The sequence below is a fragment of the Falco naumanni genome, chromosome 6 (genome assembly GCF_017639655.2).
Source record: "Falco naumanni isolate bFalNau1 chromosome 6, bFalNau1.pat, whole genome shotgun sequence".
Classification (NCBI taxonomy): Eukaryota; Metazoa; Chordata; class Aves; order Falconiformes; family Falconidae; genus Falco; species Falco naumanni.
The window spans coordinates 76,355,571-76,378,720 of NC_054059.1; the positions used below are offsets into that span (position 1 = coordinate 76,355,571).

At 36.1% G+C, this 23,150-nt stretch overlaps 1 protein-coding gene across 7 annotated transcripts in view; it reads left to right on the forward strand.

Moving 5' to 3' along the window:
- The window catches only part of SIPA1L2 (signal induced proliferation associated 1 like 2), a 151,112-nt gene that overhangs the window by 109,478 nt on the left and 18,484 nt on the right, over positions 1-23,150 (forward strand). For 4 of the 7 annotated variants that reach the window (XM_040598689.1, XM_040598692.1, XM_040598697.1 and 1 more), the window contains 8 exons: positions 3,332-3,589; positions 7,154-7,243; positions 8,762-8,865; positions 9,271-9,374; positions 12,185-12,573; positions 16,211-16,435; positions 19,071-19,224; positions 22,119-22,338. In XM_040598689.1, the coding sequence (XP_040454623.1) occupies positions 3,332-3,589; positions 7,154-7,243; positions 8,762-8,865; positions 9,271-9,374; positions 12,185-12,573; positions 16,211-16,435; positions 19,071-19,224; positions 22,119-22,338 (1,544 nt within the window). The remainder of the gene's footprint in view (positions 1-3,331; positions 3,590-7,153; positions 7,244-8,761; positions 8,866-9,270; positions 9,375-12,184; positions 12,574-16,210; positions 16,436-19,070; positions 19,225-22,118; positions 22,339-23,150) is intronic. The other 3 variants (XM_040598691.1, XM_040598694.1, XM_040598695.1) reach the window with 1 other exon arrangement.

Below are 23,150 nucleotides of genomic sequence, written 5' to 3' on the forward strand. Positions count from 1 at the left end.
CTTATTGGATTGCAAGCATGAAGTAGATCGATTCTCTTTGTTTCTGATATAGGAAGTATCTGCAATGATGACTACGTATCTCAGTATACTGCAGTATCTGTTCTTTAGGCAGTGCTTGGGAAGCAACGATGCATAATTTTTCACATAAATGTTGAACTGATTGGTTTGGCACTTTCAAATTAAAATTATAAAGTCTGTGTAACAAAGCAAGCCATATAAAGTATGGCTTTTCATTTTAACCATGAAAATTTTGGGGGGGGCAGTTTCAACAGTCATGTTGGGGCCCCATTTTGATTTTAAAGTAACATTGTTAGATTTTTATAGTGATTTGAAATAGGGCTGTTTTGTAAGGCTTTTTTTTCAGGAACAGTGTCCTGAATATTTTTTTTCATTTGTCAGAGGAATAAATTTTCATAATGTAAAGAAACACAAAATTTTACAAGATTTTAAATTCTTGTTCTTTTTGAGAAAGCTTGTTGTATGCTATTTCTAGATCATGCTTTAGTTATTTGGGTAGCAAGCTGTGTCAAACTAAATAGTAGTAATGATAGCCTTTGCCTTCAAAACCCATGGCTATTATTGTAAAACTTAAAGTACTTTATGGGCGGTATCTAGTAAGGGCTACAATGGCAATTATGTGCTATAACTTCCTCGATTACCAAGACAAGCTGTGAAATCGGTATCTTAAAGTTGGGGAGGGGTTAGTTTGTTTCTAACACTTACGGTCTGTAGGAATGAAGAAGGGGGTGAAACAATACTAAGAAATCGGCAGAAGGATGCTTGAAATTGTAGCCTACATAATTGCTCAACTTCCTAGCCAAATAATGGAAAACTGTGTATATATGGCCACAGGAAAAATTATGCAGTGCACTGAAGTAATATTAACCTTGCTATGTCATCTGTGCATTGTTTGTTGTGTTTGGTTTGTACAGAAAGCTTTCTGAAGGTCTTTAATTAAATAATCAATCTTAGGTTATTTTTTTCCTTTAAGACCTTTCTACATTCTCGTAACTTGCTCTGGGAATGAATCAAGGTTGCGTTGCTGGAGGCTGTGGTCGCTTACGCCTTGGACTTATTTGTTGCAGGCGGTGAATGAGGCAGGGAACTTTACGAAGAGAAGCATGGTCTTGGGATATAAGCAGTTGAATATTGCACTTGAGAAATGTATTCTATGTATATTTCAACAGTAGAAATATTTGCACAATTCTATGCAATTTGCTTAACCTGGCCTGTCCATGGTGTTCATCCTTCCAAGAGCCCAACATGTGTTTTGTGATTTTCAGAAGTATGAAACAATTTTAAAAAATAGTTACATGAACTGAAGTAGTTTGAAGCAGTGGCCTAAATAACTGTTGCATATTTTCAGGGTAGGGGAAGGCTATATTTATATCAAATTGACCTTCTGAAACTAATTGACAATTTTGTAACATTGGTTTCTCTGTAGCTTCATTCTGTGTTTGTGGGAGGAGAGTACTGGGGTGGTCTTGCCTCCATAGGGAGGCTGAAACCAGAAAATCAGTATTGTGAAATTCTCAAATGCTTCCAGCATGTTGAGCTATGATTTGTCAGCAGAGTTTACACATGTGATATTTTACTGGTGCGTTGAATAGTGATATTTCTAATGAAAGAATAACCTTGAAAAAACAGGAATTCTGAGTTCTGTTTTGGAGCATTCTAGTGATCGCTCTTCAGCTTGTCTTCATTACGGTGTCTTCTACCCTACATTGGCTACTAATCTCCACTCTCAGTGCTTTATCTACTATATTTTATGGGTTTTAATTTACCTATTTCATGAGTTTGAGTGCCAGCAGGGACTGAGATTTAATGCTGCAGGATAAACAGTTTGCCTATTTAGTACCACAGAACTTAGCAGCCTGTAGCATTTGGCTGGATCAGACTGGGCACGTACAGAGTATCTAGCATGTAACTGCTACTGTTGCGCACCTGTCTTCTCTTCCACAACCTCAAATAACATAGTTTGCATTTTCATAATATATATATTTTTTATTTTTTTTTAATTATCTGCTGACCACAACACTGACATTGAAAATATTCTTTCAGGATTTGGTTCAGAAGCTTTGGGGTGCAGTAATTTAACATATGAGAATCTATACAATTTATTTGTACTGCATATTTGTGTTAATTCATTTGTGCCAAAACATTTTCGGGATTAAGACTGTAAACACTTTATACACATGCATTACACTTCCTCTAGGTGATTTTAATTTAGTTGGAAATGGTGAATGTTGAGTTTTCAGCAAAAGCAAAGCTCAATCAAGGCTCAGCTCAAGGGACAGAGCAGAGTAGTTGAGACAGAGAAGCAAATTTTCACTATTTCTTACTTAATACATTGCATTAGGATTATTTAGGGTGTTTTCTTTATAGATGTCGATGTAGTAATTTTAATTGGCATATATAGATATCATATAGATGTCAATTCAGTATGCACTGCTTATCAGACAAGTAATGGCAATGGTCTTTAAGAATGTAAAATATCTGTGCTGATAAACAGTGCTGGCTTAAAGTGGGTGTGAAGTTTCTATTAACTAATTGCAGAAGCAGCAACCCCTAATTCAAGTCTAGCCTGAGTCTACAGCAAGTATCCTGCAGGCACACTGTTCTTTTGGGGAACACTGTTGCTACTTTTACCTGAGTTTACGCTTTCTGGGAGTGCTTTAGCCACACTGTAAGCTTCAAGCAGAGGTTGTAAGCCAGACTCTTTCTGATTTGTCTCTTCCTTCCACCTCCCCATTTCTCTTCCAGGCATAGAGACCCCCAGGAAGAGAGACATTAGAAAGTACACTTTGATAACAAAGAGAAAAATGCTTAGCTGCTATTTAATCACTTGCATCGCAGTGTATATGTTCTATCATTTGGTGGGGACAAGGCAGGAGGCTAAAGGGAAGTTCGCAGCACCACTGAAAAATGTTTAGTTTGCTGCAAAACAATGAACATTTTTATGAAATCTAAACAAACAAAAGCTGTTACAAAAGAAATTGATGTTTTCGGACTTCTGAATACTTTGTTTCTGCTAGGTTTTATTATGTAAAATTCAAGCGGCAGGTTTAATTTAGAAAAGCTTAATATTTTCTCCTTTTTGAAGGGCAAGGAGAGAGGTCAAAAACCTTTGAACACACAAGAGCAAATCTTTTACTTTGAAATGTTGCCTACCTGGTTGGCACGGTATTTTTGCAGCGTTCCAAGGGTTGTACAATGCTATGTGAACACCTTTGAGCACCCAGAGGGAAAGCGTGCTTCTGACTGCAGAGTGCAAGATTTCTTTTCCTGTTCCCTCCAGTGAGACTGATCAGCATTTTTATTTGTCCCGCAGGGGTTGTTCAGAACTTTGTCGTATACCCATGGTGGAATACAAACTTGACAGTGAAGGCACCCCATGTGAGTATAAAACCCCTTTCAGAAGGAATACCACTTGGCATCGGGTGCCGACTCCCGCTGGGCAGCCTCTCTCTCGTGCCTCTCCAATCCTAGGAACATCTGACAGACTGCAGTGCCAGCAGCTTCTCCAGCAGGCTCAGACAGCCATTCCTCGCAGCACTTCCTTTGATAGAAAACTGCCAGATGGTGCAAGGTAATAGACTCTCTGTTTAATGCCTGTCATCTGCCTATTGTGCCTCGCTTTAGCTATCTCTGCTTTCTAGAACTTTGTTACACTTATTTTTTAAACCTGATTTTGGTGGGGTTTGACAGCAGTTTTAATTGCGAGGTTGTATTAAGGAGCATTCACTGAGTCCGGTTCCTTCTGCTTGAAACCAGTGCCTTTGGTTATTTCTGATGGAAGTGGACTGTGCTGAGGATCCTGCTCCTGAGGACAGCTGACCTTTCCCTTTAGTCTCAAGTCAACAAAGTGGGAAAGTGCCTTGTGACTTTTTGATCTAAACAATGTCCTGTGCCCCACCTTTTGGGAGCCTATTTAAACAAAAAATGAATGTAAATAAAATGAGCTCATCCCTTTAAAAATGAATTATTTAATCTCATTACCAAGCTATTGGCATAGTTTCAAAGGGTTCTGTAACTCATTACCAGTCCTTATGCTTTGCTTTGCTTTTAATTAAACAAAGCAGAGCTTGTGATTTGAATATGTAACACCTCTTAAATGATGGGACAGTATCCTTAAATATTAGCTCTGTTCTAATTTAATCATAATTCTTCAGAAGATAAAAAAATATTTTTAAAGTTAATTTTTTAAAAATATATTTGACCTTCAAATTATTTAGGAAAACCGTATGTCTTGAGCACAACTCTCAGTCCTTTATTGTTTGCTATTATTTCTGCTTATGCCCTTTTTCCATGGGGTGATATAGTTCTAATTTCCAAGGAAAAAAAGTCCTGCATTTTGAAAATACCTGATTTAGGTATTAAAATCTAAAATATTAGTCTTAAATAGCTTTTAAAACTTCTGGCTGAAATCATGAAGTACTGCTATTGCTGTACCATCTGTCTTATTTAGTAGAAAATAATTAGTGACATTTTATATATGGGTAATAGTAGTATATCTTTGATAATATGTCTATATCATGGCCTGGGGAAGGCAGACTCCCAGTTATGACAATCACTGGTATTCTTCTCCCTTCCCTCCCCTCTCCTCACCCCCTGAAAGAAGGATACTGGATTTCTGTATGCGTGTATGTAGCATTATAGGACTTATGCTTTTCCTAACGTCTTGTTACTGAAATTCTCAGTAACATCTAGCATAAGGACACAATGTATCAAATGTCTAGAAATACTTCAGAATTCATGGAGCATACTGTATGCCTATACAGAGAAAAAATGAAAGTTTTCTGACATGCTATTAATTTCCATAGTATTTCACAAACATAAATAGTGCTTCTCCTAACACTCGGTGAAGCATGTGAAAAAATGCTAAGACAGAGGCTACCTCTTGTCATGAAGAAATTCCTGTATCACTTAAATAAAACAAGTGCAATGTGGAAGTGCTATTCTGGGGAAGACATGGTACAGAGTATAAATAATTAAGAGAGGAAAAAGATGAACTGTGACATGTGGGTCTTGAAATGTGAAAAAAACACTGCCTAATTGGCACAGGCTTTCTACATGGGAAGGAAGAGGCATAGCTGGTGGCTTGGCAGAGATGAGCTTAAAACAGAAGAGTTTGAAGTAAGGTTGATTAGTCCTTGTAAGTGGTCTTGCAAAGGTGAAAATACATGCTTGGGTTGGGAAAATGATGTAGAGATTTTAGAGGGTCAGAGACCCACTATCAGTTTAGACAAATTGAAGAGTGCAGGCAGGGAGAAGCAGGTTAGTAAAACAGGGAAGATATAGCAACTGATCTGAAAATGAGCTAACAGTGAAGTCAGTGATAAAGTGGTTGGTTTTAGAGATAGAAAGAGGAAGAAGCAACAGAACTATGGGCTAGATACAGTAAAAACTCAAGCAGCAACAGTTTAACTGCTGTGACGTGTAGGTCACAGTTAGGTGCCCAGTCCCTGGAGTGAAATTAAAAACTGGGAGCTGAACATCTATGCTCCTAGCACAGTTGCTGAGGAGAGTTAAGTGCTTTGAGAAGGCAAGCCAAATGTTTTTGAGTTGATCAAGGAGTTTCCTCTAATTAGTTACTAAGAAATACAAGGATATGGTTGAGCTCTGCTCCTGTTTTTAAAAAATGCCTAGTTCTGTGACAGCTGCTCATAGAGAGTGCCTTAAGAGTGAAACTTCAGTCAGACTCACTTTTCTGTTTTTTCGTACCAAGAAGACTCCATGTACTTTAGTCTTTGAGTGTCATAGGTGAGTGTGTCCTTCCACCTGGAGTCTGAAAGCCATTCCTGAGAGCAGGCAGCTACAGCTCTTCTGTAAAGGAACTGTGTGAGGCGTTCACTCACTGAATTTCTGTGGTTTTAGATGGCTAGGCACTTGTCCAGCAAGTAGGAGGCTTGGGATCTAGACATGCTTCAGCCTGGAATAGTACAAACCAATGTCCCAGTTTTGAGGATAATATCCTAAACATCATTCTGGAGGCTGGAAACACATGGGATTATAACTTACCTATGCCTTAATGCTGGTTCACTTAAGCTGTGCAAGAAATGCAAAGTTCTTAGTGGTGAGAAGCAAGAACATGCAAATAGGTTCAACTGTGGCCTATAGACTATTCCACTTGATTGAAAGAGGCTCAGTCCTGTCTATACTTATCAGAGAGAGACAAGGTGAAAAATTAGGCACTACATGATCTACTTCTTGTATATGTGTTTGGCTGTTAGGCAAAATATAATAGCTAATACCTTTAAAACTTTCAAGCTGAACAGTGAAGCTGCTTATTGAATGTCATGTCCTTGGGAAAGTGTTGTGCATAAATACAAAACTACCTCTTTGCACCTGTCCCTGAGTACATTTATTCATTTCTACATATAGCCTTTAAAAAAAAAAAAAAAAAAAAAAAAAAGAAAGAAAAAGAAAAAAAGAAGGGAGATACAGAGATTTCAAGGTAGTGTCACTGTAGAAAATGTAGCTATGGATTGATATGCACAAAAGTGAAGGATAAGAGGGGGATCAAACCCAAATTTGGCTGTTGCATTTCAACTCTGGAAATCTAAGAAGTGTAATTAGAGACATTGTTAAAACATGAGGCTCAAAAGTTTAAATAATAAATACAAAACAATATTATTCATGAAAATGTTTTCTTATTGCTCTTCTATGTCAAAGTATTCATAAAATCAAAAAGGTATTGGTATCACCTCTTCTGAATTACTCTGTTGAAACTTGGAATACATGCAAAGCAACTAGCAATCATTTCTGATCCATTGTGAGAGCATCCCATATGTAAATTTAGAGACCTAATCCAGCTGCTGTGACTCCTAAGTAATCCCACATGTTCAGAAGTAAAGCTAGATGTAAGGAAAGTAGGATTTGGCACTTAGTCTTTTTTTGCCTTTTCCCTATATTCTGTTGGAAATATTTTATTAATGATGAAATAAATAATATACTTTAAAAATACTTGTTTAAGTTTTGTGAAACTAAGATAAAACTGTAAATTCCCCAAATTAATATGATTGCCTGTTCATATTGCATCTGCGTTATTTGTAAAAATGCATGTATTTCATGAAAGAAGTGCAGCCTACTTCAGAACTGACACCTCACAAATAACTCAGGGCACTGTTAATGACTCTAGTCAACATTACAGAAGTTCTCCAAGCAACCAGTCCTCCTCCAGTGACCCAGGACCAAGTGGGAGCAGCCAATGGAGGCAGCAAGTAGGATATGACGGGTATTGGTAATTTTTTTTTTTTTTTTAAATATCTTGGTATAGCTCCCGTGCATCTTCTTTCTAAAGCAAAATTTATATGGATGTTCTATGTCTGTATTATTTGCAAATTCTGATAGTATATTTTAAGACGTATTGGTTTACGAATCTTTAATGTGTCATGTATGCCAACAGAATTTTAAAGCCATACTGCTTTAACTCTTTAGGACTAAGTTGTTATTTTACAATTCAGGTAAAAAAAACCAGTTGTTAGGTTTGCTCTCCCTAGGCCAGAAATCAGCTAGTAACTCAGAACTGGGATAAAATACCTTCTCCTTTGGCTTCAGTGGAAGGGTATTTGATCAAACAGTTATCTCTATGGTCTTCAAAGATTTTATTTCCTACTGTGCTTGTTCCAGTGGCATCCATTCCCTAGCATTTCTCCTCCAAAAGAGGTCTCTTCTCCCTGAAAGGCAGTTGCAGTATGTAGATGGTGCTTTTACACCCATGTTAATCCCTTGGTGCTGAAGTTTCAGAAGTTAGCTATCTGTGTATAGAAGACTACCCCAATATACTGTATGTGTTATAAGAACATTATGTGAGACATCTGTTCTAAATTACTTTAAATTTATCACTTTGTTGTATAAATATAGCTGCCGAAAACACTCCTGTTTTATAATGTTAGCTATGGCAGTATCTACACGGCGTAACACAAAAACATTCCAGACTTGACACGCGGCTTTCAGAAGCTACTTTTCAGAAAAAATGTGTACATTGAAAACATCAGCTTGACTCCATGTCTGTAAGCTTAATATTGCTTTGGCGTGATTGATTGTGGATAAGCTATCCCATACAGCATAAATATATATATGCAATGTCCTGGAGGCTCCTCAAGGAATTTCAGAATACTCAGTGAAATCTCTGGCAGCTAAATAGGTGCTAATAATTGAGATAAAACTATAATGATTTTTTTTAACAGTAAACACATGAAAATGCATCTTGGCTTGTGCATCACTTTTCCGGCACAGTTATTTCTAATAGCAACCTTGGGTTTAGAGTGTTGCTTTGTGAAATAATGTGACTTTTGCAACGTAATACAAAGCAATGGATCTGGTACTAGCTTACGTGTTCTGGGTGTGAAAACTGGCAACACTACAGAGTTTCTGTGGGGCTTAGTTCATAAAGCGGTTAAGCATACATTACCGTAGTTCTCCATTGCAAAAACCTCTGGATATATAGCCCAAATAATGCATTTCTTCTAAAAGTTTAATGTCTTGTTGGCCTTGTTCATGCTTAAGATATAACAATGAGCTGTTGGAAAAATTGCATGTGAATATTTCCTTACAGTGTTTGGAAATGTTACTATGTTAAATGTTACTACATGTTACTTGCTTGGGTGGTGTGTGTGTGTGTGATGGTTGTTTAAACAAAGCAGTTACAAAATACTTGCTTTGAAGAGTAAAAGGTGTTGTTGTTCATCATGTAACTAGTTTTCTAGGAAAATTAAAAAAAAAAACAAACAGCTTAATTTTCTGCTTACATTAAAAGGTGCCAGTCCCCTTTGCTCCATGAACACCACCAAGGTTCAGGCTCACTGGAGTGTGAAGGAGGCAGAGAACGAGAGGAAGCTTTGGAAGGAAACAGACATTCTGGTAATAAAACCCACTGTATCTTAAAAATAAATGTTCTTTGCAATACAGTGCCTGAAGTGCAGCCACCTTCTGATGCAGAGGTTTGATACACAATGAGCATGTAATAGGACAGTGAAAGTGGGGACTGTTACAGTCTAACAGAATATCGTGGGATATTTAGGTAATACTTGGAACAAACTACTTCTGAACTTCAGAAAGCCTCATGAATGATGAAAAGCAGGTTGAACCTCATTTAATTAGCATTGAAAAACTAGATCTGAGGAAATTCTGCAAAGATATATGTTTCTGATCCCAAAGAGTGTACAGTCTTTGGAATCCTGATTACTAAGTCATGTGCCTTTTATCTTTGTATGATATACTCATCTTTTTAGCATTCTGAAATTAAACCATAATTATTTATGGCAGAAACCAAGTGGCACGCACCGTCGACCAAAGTTCTGAGCTCCTACAAAGACCGGGCTTTACAGAAAGAAGGCAGTGGCAAGGAGTCACCAAACAAACTTTCACATGTAAGTCTTTTACTTGAATGTCATTCAAAACTCAAAAAAAAAACCACCAAAAAAGCCCACACAAAAAACCCGCAAAATACCTCAGCTGGACTTAAAAAATACACCTTAAAAATACGTTTTAATAATTCATGAAGACCACTGTGCCTTTTGGGAGGCAAAGAGTATATTTGATGTGGGGTGAATTGAATGTGCTTAATCTATGTTTATAAACTAAGAACTCCAAGAGGGCTTGGGTCTGTATTGAGGAGATAAAACTAGTACGGTCTACACTCAGCTATGTATTTACAACTTCATTTATACTGGCTTGCTTAATTTGAGAAGTATTTCATATTAATTAAAAAAAAAAAAAAGAAATTATTGTCGTGTTGTGTAAAATACCCATGTAGTTTAATTATCAATAAGCAGTATAAAAATGTAGTTTGTATGTTAGGCATGCCGAACAGATTTCTAGTCCATCTAGTTTAGTGGCTAGTCTTCAGTAATGGCAAAATCCTCAATGACTTAGTGATGGAATGTACACTGATGATATGCACAGTCTTTTTTCTATTTTTTTTATGTTTGTTATGTGGAAAAAACTGCTATACGGAGCATGAACCTGTACACTATTTGTAGACTTACATTGTAAGAGTAGGAGGCCAGTTTCTCATCTTATGTACATTGATACCTTAAGAGAATCTAGCTTGATACTTCTTGAAAAAAGTGCTGTCATAAACAGAATCATGCTGTAGAATTATGCACGTGAAAACAAAAATACTTCCTTTTACCTTAAGCCAAAGCTGACAGGAGGCTAGAATCAGTATATGTAGCAATCAGTATTAAACAGAGCACCGCTACCAAAGTTAAATGATTAGTTTGCTTAACTTGGATTAAAGTTTAATGCTAGTGGCAACTCTCAGGCTTTTAGGGTGGTGGGGATCTGAACAGAAAATTTCATAATGGGCTTATGTTTGTGTTTGCCTCCATATGCATATGTGTAGTGCAGGTGCAAAAGAACTATATTGTACAAAGAACCAGCATTATTATAAATACAATACTAATAAAACTGGGCTATTTTGTTGTTAGATGGTGGGGAAAAAAAAAAAAGGTCATCACCTTGTAAAGGACCTTGTAATGTTCTCTTTACATCCCCTTTTTGTTCAGCTCAATGAGTCTCTGCCAGCCAGTGAAATTCACACTGAGGGCTACAGCAAACATACAAGAACTCTGTAAAATATTTAACGATTAGGAAAAAAAGGTCTTTCTATCGGTTTTAACTTGGGGGATGAAGGGTGGGAGGAATTTCACTAGCTATTTTCAAATTCTCTTTGTTCTCCTGGAATAAATATGTTCCTGCTGGCATGGACTCTGTGTGTGTGTGGAGTTTGAGTGTGTGTTGTGGGGGTATTTTTTTGTTTGTTTGTTCTTGGGGTTTATTTTAATATTGCTCTATGACACAGCCTTTAACAACATGTAACAATAAGGGCCATGCCGCGCTTTCATACAATGATTCCTCTTGGCACAAGGGAATGCATAAAATGATCCTAAGCTATGGCCATAGTGAACTTTGAGCAGGTCAAGATGTCTGTATCAACTGCTGGTGCCTAGATTCACTGCTGCTTGCAGGGTCAGGAAGGTGTCTAAGCATGTATGTTCAGCAAGGTACAGGAAACTTTTTGGAAGGTTCATACATACAATACGCCTTCTGAGGCGTGGAACTGAGCTGTTGAGCTCCCTCGTTTCTTTCCCATGTGGTTCCATTTTACATTTACAGTAACAAGTGACATACCTTTTCTCCAGACACCTTTCTCCAAATCCCTTTCCTTGGAAAATCTGCCCATTGTATTTCTATCAATTGTTGCATTGTTTTTAAGGTAACAGATAGAATGAACGCAAATGTAGCCCCCTGCTTTTTTCCTAAAATAATTTTCTCAAATTTTGAGGTCTTTTAATTTTCATATGGAATAGAATTATAATTTCTGGAAAGGCTGCCTTGTTTAACTGCTTTAATATATGAGCAACAGCTATGTTTAATATACATCTGCTAGGAGAGGGAACTCGTAAAAAAGTTAGTCACCCTTCCACTTATATTCTACCCAATAGAAGTCCATCTGCCGTAATAGAAGTCCATCTGCCCTTATTCTGGCTACTCTGTCACACAGATAACTTAATCCAACTCTCTATAAAATCTCTTTTAAAAAACCAACACAACACCCCAACTTTATTGACATAAATGCCTGACATAATTATTCCACTTCAATAGCCATGCTTAGCTCAGGGCCCTGTGACTTAAGTTGCTTTCATCTGGTACACATACATCACAATTGGCTTCAATTTGACTAGCCACACATCCAATTGGATTTGATCCAATAAGCTGCATATTTCACCCACACTGAGAAAAAGCCAACGATAATTCAGCCTTTGGTGTTTTTCAGATTTGCAGTAGAACTTGTTTAAACAAATAATTACCGATGCTGCTAGCTTTAACAAATGCTTATTTTAACTGTTCAGAAATGCAATTTTATGGATGTTAAGCAGGTCTTATAATCAGAAAATTCAAGTGTGATCTTAAGATTTGCCATAGAAGATGGAACTAGAGCCTTTTTATTTGTGGTGACATCAACCTTTAATGTGCCTAGCCAGCTGTGCAATTCATTTCATAGAAACTGGTGGTATAATTAGCTCTTTTCATACTTTGCAGTTATATTATAGCATACTGTAAAAAATAACAAAATGGTCTTTGAATGGCGCAAATTCAGTAATTTATATGAAAATAAATATTTTACTATTTAACTTGAGGGGGGTCTTTTTTTATTTGTTTTCTTGTTGTTAAGATTGGAGACAAAAGCTGTTCAAGCCACTCAAGCAGCAACACTCTATCCAGTAACACGTCCAGCAACAGTGATGAAAAACACTTTGGTTCTGGAGATCTGATGGATCCTGAGCTGCTTGGATTAACATATATAAAGGGAGCTTCTACTGACAGTGGAATTGATACAGCTCCCTGCATGCCTGCTCCTCTTCTGGCCCCTTTGCACCTTGCTGGCAACAGGTCTGGAGTACATTGTCGTACCGAGCAGTGGGCTGAGTCTTCTGAAACTCCTGGGCCAGATGATGATCCAGCTAAAATCTATGCTGTTCATAGCTATGCCTCTGCTATTTCTACCAGTCATACAGCTGAAGGGAGTATGGGAGACCTAAGTGAAATCTCTTCTCATTCCAGGTATGTTTTTCTTACAAATTAGGGATTATGGATTATAGATTAACATACAGATAACTCTTTTTCGTTGTTGTTATTCTGTTTACTTTTCTTTGAAAGTGCACTTAACTGATCTTGATATTTTTTTGTTGTTGTATTTAAACTGCTATATGAGCAATTTTCAAGCAGGTTTTGATGAGTCTGCATAAAAAACATAGCTAGCCCTACTCCCAGATCTGATGGGGACTTTATATGTGACCTTGTGTACATTGCTTAGCTTGATAAAATTGGGAAAAATCCCTGAGTAAAAGGGAAGTTTGCACCTGGACGTATTTCACATACTTTTTTTTTTTTTATTTAAGTACAGTGTAACGAATTACCTGGAAGTTGATACTGAGGGAAATTAGAAAAATTGCAATGGGCAATATTTACATATAGTGGTGGGCAATTTTTACATATAGTGAAACTGCATTGAAAACATCCTCCCTAATTTACATTATCGCAATGTATGCTTTATGATTTTTTTTTGTTGAACTGAATTTCTGACTGATTTTCAGCTCTTCTTTTTGTTACCAGTGGAATGTGTGCATGGTACATCTGTTGTAAAGCAAACTTTGAAAGTTCCACTTTTACAGCTCGTTGCCTTTATCTCCCAATTCCCATTTTATGGTGACTTTGAAGCTGAAGCTTTGGTCTATGTATTAAGGTTTTTACTCTGTAAAGAAGAAAACTGTTCTTTTTTTCCCTCTGATTTTCCTGTTTTCAATGTCAAACAGTACAGGAAAATAACCAAGTAGTATCTTGTATCCTCACTTCTTTATATGCTTGACATGAGTGCATTAGCCTTGTATACTTACTCTGACTTCTAGATTACTTTTTTTCACAAGTTATAGAAGATAACATAGACTACTGTATAGACTATTGTGAAAATTAGGTAAATGCTGTCTACATTAAGCTTTCACTACCCCATGATAATGCAGAAGCTCCAGATTTACTCTGCTTTGTGTGTGTTGAGATTTAATTTTATATATTGAGACTTCTAAAGCACTACAAATAAGCTCTGTGTTTCTAGAACTTCATTATAATGAGCTGAAATAGATTTCTAATGTCTAGAATGTGTATTCTCAGCACTTGTGTGACAGCTGCCATATTTAAATTGCCAGGCAGCCATTAAGTTATCTGCTGTTCACTTCTATGGAATAAACATTTTATGGATTCGTTAATTTTATTTTTTTAAAAAAAAGGCATATAGATTTTAAATTAGTCTACCTAGACATTTCCAAAATAGAAATTACCGTTGAGATGATGACTCACTTTAGGGTTGCCCAATTCCACTTTGGCAGTAGTAATATTTTCAAACAATCACCTTCTGATTTGTGTGCCAAATCCTTTTGCTATAGGAAAATGTCAGGCTTATGTGGTCCAACTGTTTTATTTAAACTTAGCTTGCATATCCTTCAAATTACATTGGAGTGGTAAAAATTTTGCAGTTGGGCTTAATAGCTGACATCACCTGTACAGCACCCAGAGGCATGCATCATTAAAAAGTATCTCATTTTGTAGCTGTGATGCTGCAACACTGACATGTTTCAATAGAATAGACATAGAAAGTTGAGTTAACATATAAGTGTGCTGAATCTTATATATCTGCTGAATCCTCTATATCTTTTCCAACTGGTCAAGCACTGAGTTTGTATTTCTTCATAATCTGTAATAATGAAATTCTGACACTGAGTCATTCATTCACAATTATTTTACAAATGTTAAAATGGTAACATTGTTATTCAGTGGCTGAACGGTGTAGAACTTAAGGAACAAGCATACAGACTCAGAGAATGCCATGATCTATGAATGCAACATTTCTTTATTAAAATTGTATGCTGTTTACTGAATAGCTGAAGTGCCATGGACAGGAAAGGTGTTGGTTGGTTGAAAGATTCTGGCCTGATTCTCTAACATCATCAGATAAAGAACCTCCTGAATAAAATAGTACTATGGTGACCAAGTAAGATTTAAAGAATTAAACTGGATCTCAGACTACAAGACTGACTTAAGCTATGCACAGCATTGTGTCTCACATCTCTGTTATTAATGGTTTTATCTCTCCTATTTTATATTAATTATGTTCATGAATTATCAAATACCTTTATGTGACTGTAGCTGTAACAGCTTAGCCTCATTATGTTTAGTTTTGCTTTGCTTCTTACATAGAACATCGTTTGGATCCTAAAAATCCTACTTGTTCTAACCATTGCATTGAATTCATCATCTAAAACCAGGCTTTTATAGGCATTTTTTTTCTTCACTTCAGAAATATTCCCATATTTAAAACCTACAGAATGAGGTTGGATGCTCAATTTTTCTCAATCTTAGTTACAAATAGAAGTCTAGAATCCTCTGGATAATGTCCCAGCTGTAAATCTGATGTTCGTTTCATCTTTAGATTTCAACTTTTCATAACTGAATTATTTTCTTCACCACATCTTTACATAATTTATTTGCATATTTGCAAGGATAGCAAGCAAAACAGCTTTAAACATCACCTGCGATATTTTCTTCCCCAAAAAACTTGTCATCTTGTTTCTGCTTTTTGGAGAGGAAGAGGGAGGAGAGTAGGGAAAATAAATTAGGTTGAAGATTAAATGCACATACTACCTGTGATCAAAATTATTAAACCATTGCCTTGATTCAATTTTCTTCCACAGTAGGCATTTTAATTTGGTCTGTGTGATCTATGCAGGGGCATTGCTTGTATTTGACTCTCGTGAACAGCGAAGCAGCCATGTCTGTTACACTTTCAGCACTTCTGGTCCTCTGTGAATTAATCCAATGTGCTTGGGATTAGATTAAAAGATAGCACTGTGTTTGGTATTTATAAACCGACAACGAAAGTTAGGAGCTGCAGCTTCAGCTTCCAGCCTCTGATTTTGGGCAAGGCACTTCATTTCTGAATGCTTTGCTTGCTTCACCTCCAAGATGAAAAGAAGAAATTTATTCCTCAAGGAAGTGTTTGCTTTAGTTCATTTTAAATCATTTTGAGAGTCTTCAGTAAAAGGTTTCATTAGTGCCTACCAGTGCTATTATTCATAATAAAAGAGGCTATTAAAATTATACAGAAAACTGGTTTTGTTGAACTGAAATTTACTTCATTTAATATTAAATTCTCAATGGTACTGAATGAAAGACACAGCTTAAACTGGCATGAACTGGCAAAATTAACATGAAGTGGAAAAGCATATAAGTTTTATAATTAGAGAGATATTTCAGGTAATTCCCGATGTAGTTCTTGAAGTAAATGGAATTATGCCATTAATAATGTGTGTGTAAACATTTACTTAAAATTGCACACACAAATTCCGTATATATGTCTTGGACGTAGTCTTTTTTTTCTAATTTTAATTCCTATCAGTTTGCATTAGCATTTCAGCAATTTGAATTATATACATGTTTTAGAAATTCATCACAGCTCTGTTCTTGAAGAGATTTGATTTATACACTGCTGCTATGTAGAAAATCACTGTACCAATATTGCCACCTTGGTTTTAACCTTGAGAAAAACTTAACATTAAGAATGATAGCTGCATGCCAGGTGAAGGATTTCTGATTTGTTTGGTATAGCAGATTAAATTTTTGCTTCTGTGCGTTTTCTTTAATTTTTCAGTGGGTCGCATCATTCAGGAAGCCCATCAACACATTGCTCTAAAAAGAGTGGCTCCCTAGATACCTCCAAAGTCTACATAGTGTCACAGAATAGTAGTCAACAGATTACTGGGTCAGTTTCAAAATCCTACCACAGACAAGGAGCAGTGAGTAAATACGTCATTGGATGGAAAAAATCAGAAGGAAGTCCTACACCTGAAGAATCTGAAGTTCCTGAGTGCCACGAGTAAGAGCTCCGTTTAACTTTGTTGGGGGAAGAAGGGTAATGAAAATAAATTCTAACATAGAATAGAAAAATGAAAAAAATACATTCAGTGTCGCTTCTAAATGTAGCTTTATATATCAAAGGTACAAAAAAAAAAAAAGACAGTAACTGCACAGGATACTGTTTTCTTCTGTATTCTATCCAGCTGCATCTGTTTTTTTACCATGTGTCAAATGAAACAAGCTGACAGAAATTTCTGGAAGTGTGTGTAGGCAAGAACATATGGCTATGTCAGACATTCCGAATTTCCACGTTGAATCTTTAGGAATCGATTGGGAAGCCACAATAGTATTAATGTCTTAAAGACCTTTTCTACAAATCTTCAGGAACTTTACGTAGTTTAAAAGAGCTTATTTCCTGGTGGTTCGGTATTAAACCTTACTACCTTGTTGCCTGTTACATCGGCTAATATATTACAGGTGAGAGAGATGACCATAAATGTATCAGTCATCTATGGTAGATAATTTTTTTAAATTAGTGCCAGCTCAGGGTATTTTAGTGGTTCTTTGGTATGTTTTTCTGACTTTGTTTTTAATGAACAAGTACAAACTGGTAATTAGGACCCCACAAGAAAAAGATTAAGTGTGGATATATCTGACCTGCTCTTTGCGAGACTCTACAAAATGCGGAGGCTTCAATAAAATAAAATAAATAAAAAAGCCAACATAAAACCGTATTTTTCTAGCAAATAACAGACAAAAATATTCAGAACAGTTCTAATGAACAACTGTATGTACAGCTTAACACAGAACAGCTCGTGAGAAATGTGTTCTTAGTTGGAAGAAAAAGGCTTGCACTCCAGGAAAAGATGCAGTATCTCAAATATAGAGATGATACTTTCCCACTGCTGCAACAGTAATAAGCAATGTTTGAATCTGCTGTTTAAAACCAACCTTTAAATTCCTGTTATCTTCAAAATTGTCTTCTCAGATAATCTCGCTGCTTTCTTTTTGGTGCATAAGCCATTCAGTTCTATCTGTCAATATATCATAGGCAGCCCTATATATCTTGATAAATTGACAAGATGACATGCACTACTTGATTTTCAAGTGTTTAATATGGGATTACGCTGTGTTTAATGGGAACAGGTTACTTGCAACAAACATCTCATATTGGATCTATGTGCCTATTTATGGCAAGACTCATGCTTAAACTTACAAGCTAGTATATACATGCATGAAATCTGAGCCTGAAGTTAAACTTTTAAATTCCCAATTTTCAAAAGTAGATGATGATTTTACTACCTTCCTGTCCTGGTTATTTGTTTCTTTGTGTTACTGTACTGGTGATTTCATTTCCCTCCCTCGCCCACCTGCCCACCCTCCCCCAGTGTTTTAATTGCTTAAATTGTTCAGTTTTAATAGTATTTACACTTAAAAAGTGATAACTTAATTGATTCCCACCAGGTTTTGCTTTTTGAGGTTGAACTGCTGAAACAATTTCTCTTTATTTTGAATAGATCCCTTAAAACAAAATTGCATAATGAATCATAGCATTTAGACTGAAACCACAGCAATTTTAGAAGAGTGTCTTCAAGAGCTAGTTCTATTTAAGAAATATTAATTGAATATGGCAGCACTTCATCTATCAGAAAATATTTTCAGATTTTCCCATGGCATACAGCATTGCTTCACCTCTTTCTTTCTAGGAAAGCTTTCTGTACATCACAGAGAGGAAATCTCTCTCTGAGGATAATTATGTTGAAATAAAATAACATCTCTAATTAGCAATGATGATGAAAAATCAGGTCAATTGCTGAATGTTGTGCCACTATAGGATATAATTCACTGAGAATTACACTTTACTGTAGCAAAGCTTGTTTCCTCTCTGCTGAAGACAGTCACTGATTATGCTGCACTTGGCAATAAGTAATGGCTTCAAGCGTATGTTCTGTGTGATTGGGAATCTCTCGTTCCTTCGATTACATTTCCAGAGTAAACCTGTTAAAATTCTTTCTCCTTTCTCACTGGAAGGAAGCTGAAAGATAATAATTCAGTTTGACAGTCCTTTGTTGGCTGTAAATACACTTTTATATGTTGATAATTAAGGAAGACAGCTGTTTTATTTATCTAAAGAGCTTTATGAAATTGCTGATAATAAAACACACTTGGCACATGGCACAATCGATTGCCAATACACTTCAAAGATTGCCATTGAGGACCATAATAATTTTGCCGGATTGTGAAGCTGGATACAATATCACACTATAAAATACTGATTTTCTTATTCGCTAAGGAAGTAGAAGTTAAAATATTTTGTGATGAACTGTTGGAAATGTTGATATAAATACAGCTTTAACAATAGAGAAGTGTGGTGTGTAAAAAAGATAGGCAAGCTAGGAGAAACAACTGTTACACTTTTTAAATATTATGGTTTCAAATTCCTAAAATGGATTTTTCAGTGGTTTAAGAACTTCATTTTGGATGCACAAACAGTTTCATAAATACAAAGTGATTGAAAAAATGTTCTAAATAAGAGTGTGCTGTGTCAGGAGGTAATTCAAACAACTTTTACTTTGTGACAGAAGATAAATGCAGTCTTTCAAACCCAAGAGCGCTATTGCTTCTCTTGCTAAAAACACCAATTGTCTCAACAGAGTGTATGATGATATTGATGCTGTGTCTGCATCGAGTCCACTCCAAACTTCCGTGAGGAATGCCATTGTTGAAAGCCAACAAGTCTTGTCCAAAGAAGATTTTCTGAAGTTGATGCTGCCAGACAGCCTCTCTATGGAGGAGGGGAGAAGAAAGGTTAGCTACTTTCTTCAGCTCTGTGTATCTCAGACACAGTTACCTTAGAAATGAATTTCTGGTATTTGCAAAATTGCTAGAGAAGGCAGTATCGTTTTGTACGAGCTAAATATGTTCCATGGGGATGCTGTAAATACTGACCATATGTCACAAAGTGTCATTTCCCACAATATGAAAATAATATCTAGTTTGGTGATTTTGTATGAAATACAGTGTTTGCTTAAGCATGTCTTTGCTTAGCTTGAGCAGAGGCAGATGCAGGTTGAGCGACTTAATCAAATTTGAAAAGTTAAAAGTAACATTTTCAAGGTTAGATGCCTAAATTTATACACCTCACATGATATTAGGGCATATGAGTAAAAGTAGCCTGCTTTCCCCTGCCCTGTAATACTCAGCACCAAAAATTCTGTTTGAAGTCTGAATCACAGTTTCATGTAGGTACCAGTGGCAACTGCTCAAAAGGCATAATTGTCAGTGCTAGCGGAGAGCATACATCTAATCTTTATAGTATGAAGACAATCAGTAAAATTTACAAAAGTAAAATCAGTAAAAGTTCACAAAACGTGGGTAGAGAACTTAAAATTTACTACTCCCCAAAGTGTAAATGGTTCTGAATTCTGTGCTTAATGTGGCATAAAGCACAAAGCAATTAAATTACTCAAGATAATTGTTACACCTCAATATTAACTCAATGCTGTCTTAACCCACTGTGTTTATACAACGCGCTAAATAGCATAATCATCATGTCTGAACAAAAGTAACACATGGGAATCCTCAAAGTGGAGAGTTGAATTTAAAATTCAAATCATATATATTTTTTAATGTGCAGTATGCTAAGTATGCATTGTATGGGTTTGAATTTTCGTGAGTAATGTCCTAGAGGGTTTTATGATTTATGATTGATACAATAATTAGTTTTTAGTAATGATTTCAAGAGCTACCAATGTTTCTGGCTACCTATAATAAGAAACAAGGAGTGAGGAGGTGTGGCCGTCCTGAGATAAATTGCTGCTGTCCCCTTTTCCTCCAAAGACACCCAAAGGAAAACTAAGTGAGAGAGACCATGGTCCCTGACTCGCAGGGGATACCCAGCCGTAGGCCCTGGCAGTGTACAGTCTTTGATTGCACCTTCACAGAGAGAAGTGATCTTGGTATAGATGAGTCTGTGGCCTTTGGCCACAAAGCCAGAAAAGCATTTTCTCAATATGTAAGATTCTACAGAATCAAATCACATGTTTGGTTTGGTTTTACTTTGTTCGCAGATCAGGGACTAAATGAGCCCTTTAGGTAATGTTTATTTTTATCGAATCCTGAAAGGAAGCTCTGTAAAGCTCCAACAATTAACATTCAACATGTTTGGATAGCTAGTGAACAACCTTTATAGATAGAAGATGCAATATAAGGTTGAGGAAACTTGAGTAACAGTCAAGAATTGCAGCAGGATACTTGCTGGGAATCTTGAGTGCAGGAGAGAGAATCAGAGACCCTTTGGTTCAGAGGGTGAAATCTTTTAACCCTTTGCCCAGTGTGGTCCCTAATTAGGCTCTGGGTCTTTTGATACTCTTTAGCCAAAGCTCATAGAAGGATACCATACATCTGTTCATTTAAGGATGCTGTGTATGTCCTCTAGCCATTCATTTAGGGATGCTGCTTATGTCTATTGTTGTGATGAATTTACATTAAATATTAAATTTTAAATAAATTAAATAAATAAATGTGTTAAAATAAAGTACTGGATGATATTTAGTCCCATGGCCCATATCTGTCTCAGGCAAATCGCTAGAACTGATGTAGTATTTTGATGCTTTCCTAGCTGAGAATCTAAATATCCCCCTCAATTTTCTCTGTGATGTAGTTAAGCATTTTAACAATTGAGCATGTTATAAATTGTCATCAAGACAGGTGCTTTCCTGAAATAGCACTATGAAATGTATTTAAGCATTTTGTAAAGACTGTCTTGTGGCATTGAGTGTTTCTTTGTATTCCTTTTAGACGTGTTCACCAGTGAGCAAGTTTTGTAAGAAATATAGCCGTGAAGATATCTTTAATTCTATGCTGTATTCACTGTTTTCAAAAGCTACTGCATTCCAGCATACGTTCTGCATAGGGAGTGTGTAACTCATAATTAATTACAAAGAAAACAGAACGGGACATGAAACTGCTGTATGCAGGACAAACCAGTTAAAATAATTAAGGCAATAACTGACCTTTGTAGATGTAAAGAATAACTGGATTTGAAGTGCTGAAGAATGATTTATGAAGTGCAATGGCCCAGTTTTACAATGCAGTGACATCTTGTTTTACTGTAGACATATGGGTTGTGGTTTAAGTAACTTTTTGAAATGCATGAAGAGTTTTTGCTGGACTCTATTATCCTCTTTTCTAAGCCTCTTTTGTGATATCTGGAGAGATGCAGTGTCTCAAGTCACTTTTATCATCCAATGGATTATATGGCAGCATATATCAGTTCAGAATGTTTAACATTAAAGCATAGTCATTTCAAATTACAGTCAAACATTTCTATACATAGTCTTGAATAAATGTTGCCAGAGTTGGTAACCTTGTATATGTTTCTGGAAAACATTGCTGTCATAAGCCTATGGAGATTTCATTTAGCATTACAGAATTAATAATAAAACTACACAGTGTCTGATTAATTCATGGTGAAATGTTCCTAAATATCAAGAGGAAGTATGAAAATCTGATTCGGTAACTCTTTTGAGGCCCCAGTAGATCTGATATGGTGGAACAAATCTCTGTTCTTCTGTATTAGCTGAAGAATTCCAGAGTGCCTCCCTAGAAAAAAACTCCCAAGAACTGATGATGGGATATGATCATGTGAATTATCTTAACCAGTAATATATGTTCGTATATCTGTGTATTTTGATGTTTAGTTTTCATTTTATGGAAACCTTTCTCCACGGAGGACACTTTATCGTACCTTATCAGATGAGAGTATATGTAGCAATCGAAGAGGATCTTCATACGCTAGCTCTCGGAGTTCAATGCTGGACCAGGCCTTGCCAAATGATATCTTGTTCAGCACTACTCCACCATATCACAGCACGTTGCCTCCCAGAATGAGCCTGACTCCTGGAATGGGAAATCTGAGAAGTAAGTGATTGTTGCTGTCATTGCTGAGTTTGGAATATTTGTAATAAACTCAAATAAATCACCAGACAGTAAGTTAGATTTCACTTTTAAGGTGAAATTATGAAATGTCAAATCAGTGTTCTAGTTATCCCAGTAAAAGAATATTTGGTCAGCAGTACGTGTGTATGCTTGCCTTATGATCAATTCAGATTTATCACGCTTGGAGACAGCATTCACTTCTGAAAAAATTTTCATGAGACCAGTGATAGGCAACAAACATTTGTCTGAAGATATTTCTTACCATTTTCTTTTCCTGTGGTGACCTAATTAAGCCAAGTTGGCCTGGTTTATTTTTAATATTTGTGTTTGTTTATTTATTATGTCCATTGAAATTACAGAAATATTCACAAATATATTCAAAAAAATAGCTAAACAGGACAGCTTCTATTTACATGATTCCTTTGGTAACATCTTAAAAGGAAATGTGCAGTAATTGTCATCATCTCCAATTTCCAAACTGAATTTGCTGATACTTTTTTTTTAACATGTTAGTAAAACTTTTGCCAAAAACACTTCATTTTTAATAACAGAAAAAGAGTAGTCTGGGTTGCTAAGTTAAAACTATTTTTGAAGGTGTCTTTATTTGTGAGGTCTTCATAAGCAAGATCGATATTATATGCTTATCTTGCAATAATTTTAATATGAAGTGATGAACTAAAAAGTTTGTTGTAGTTAATTTGAAAAAATGTAATTAATACTATGAAAATTACAAAAGGAAAAAAGAGGGAAATTGTGAAAAACACACTTATATACCGCAGCCCAAATCTACACAG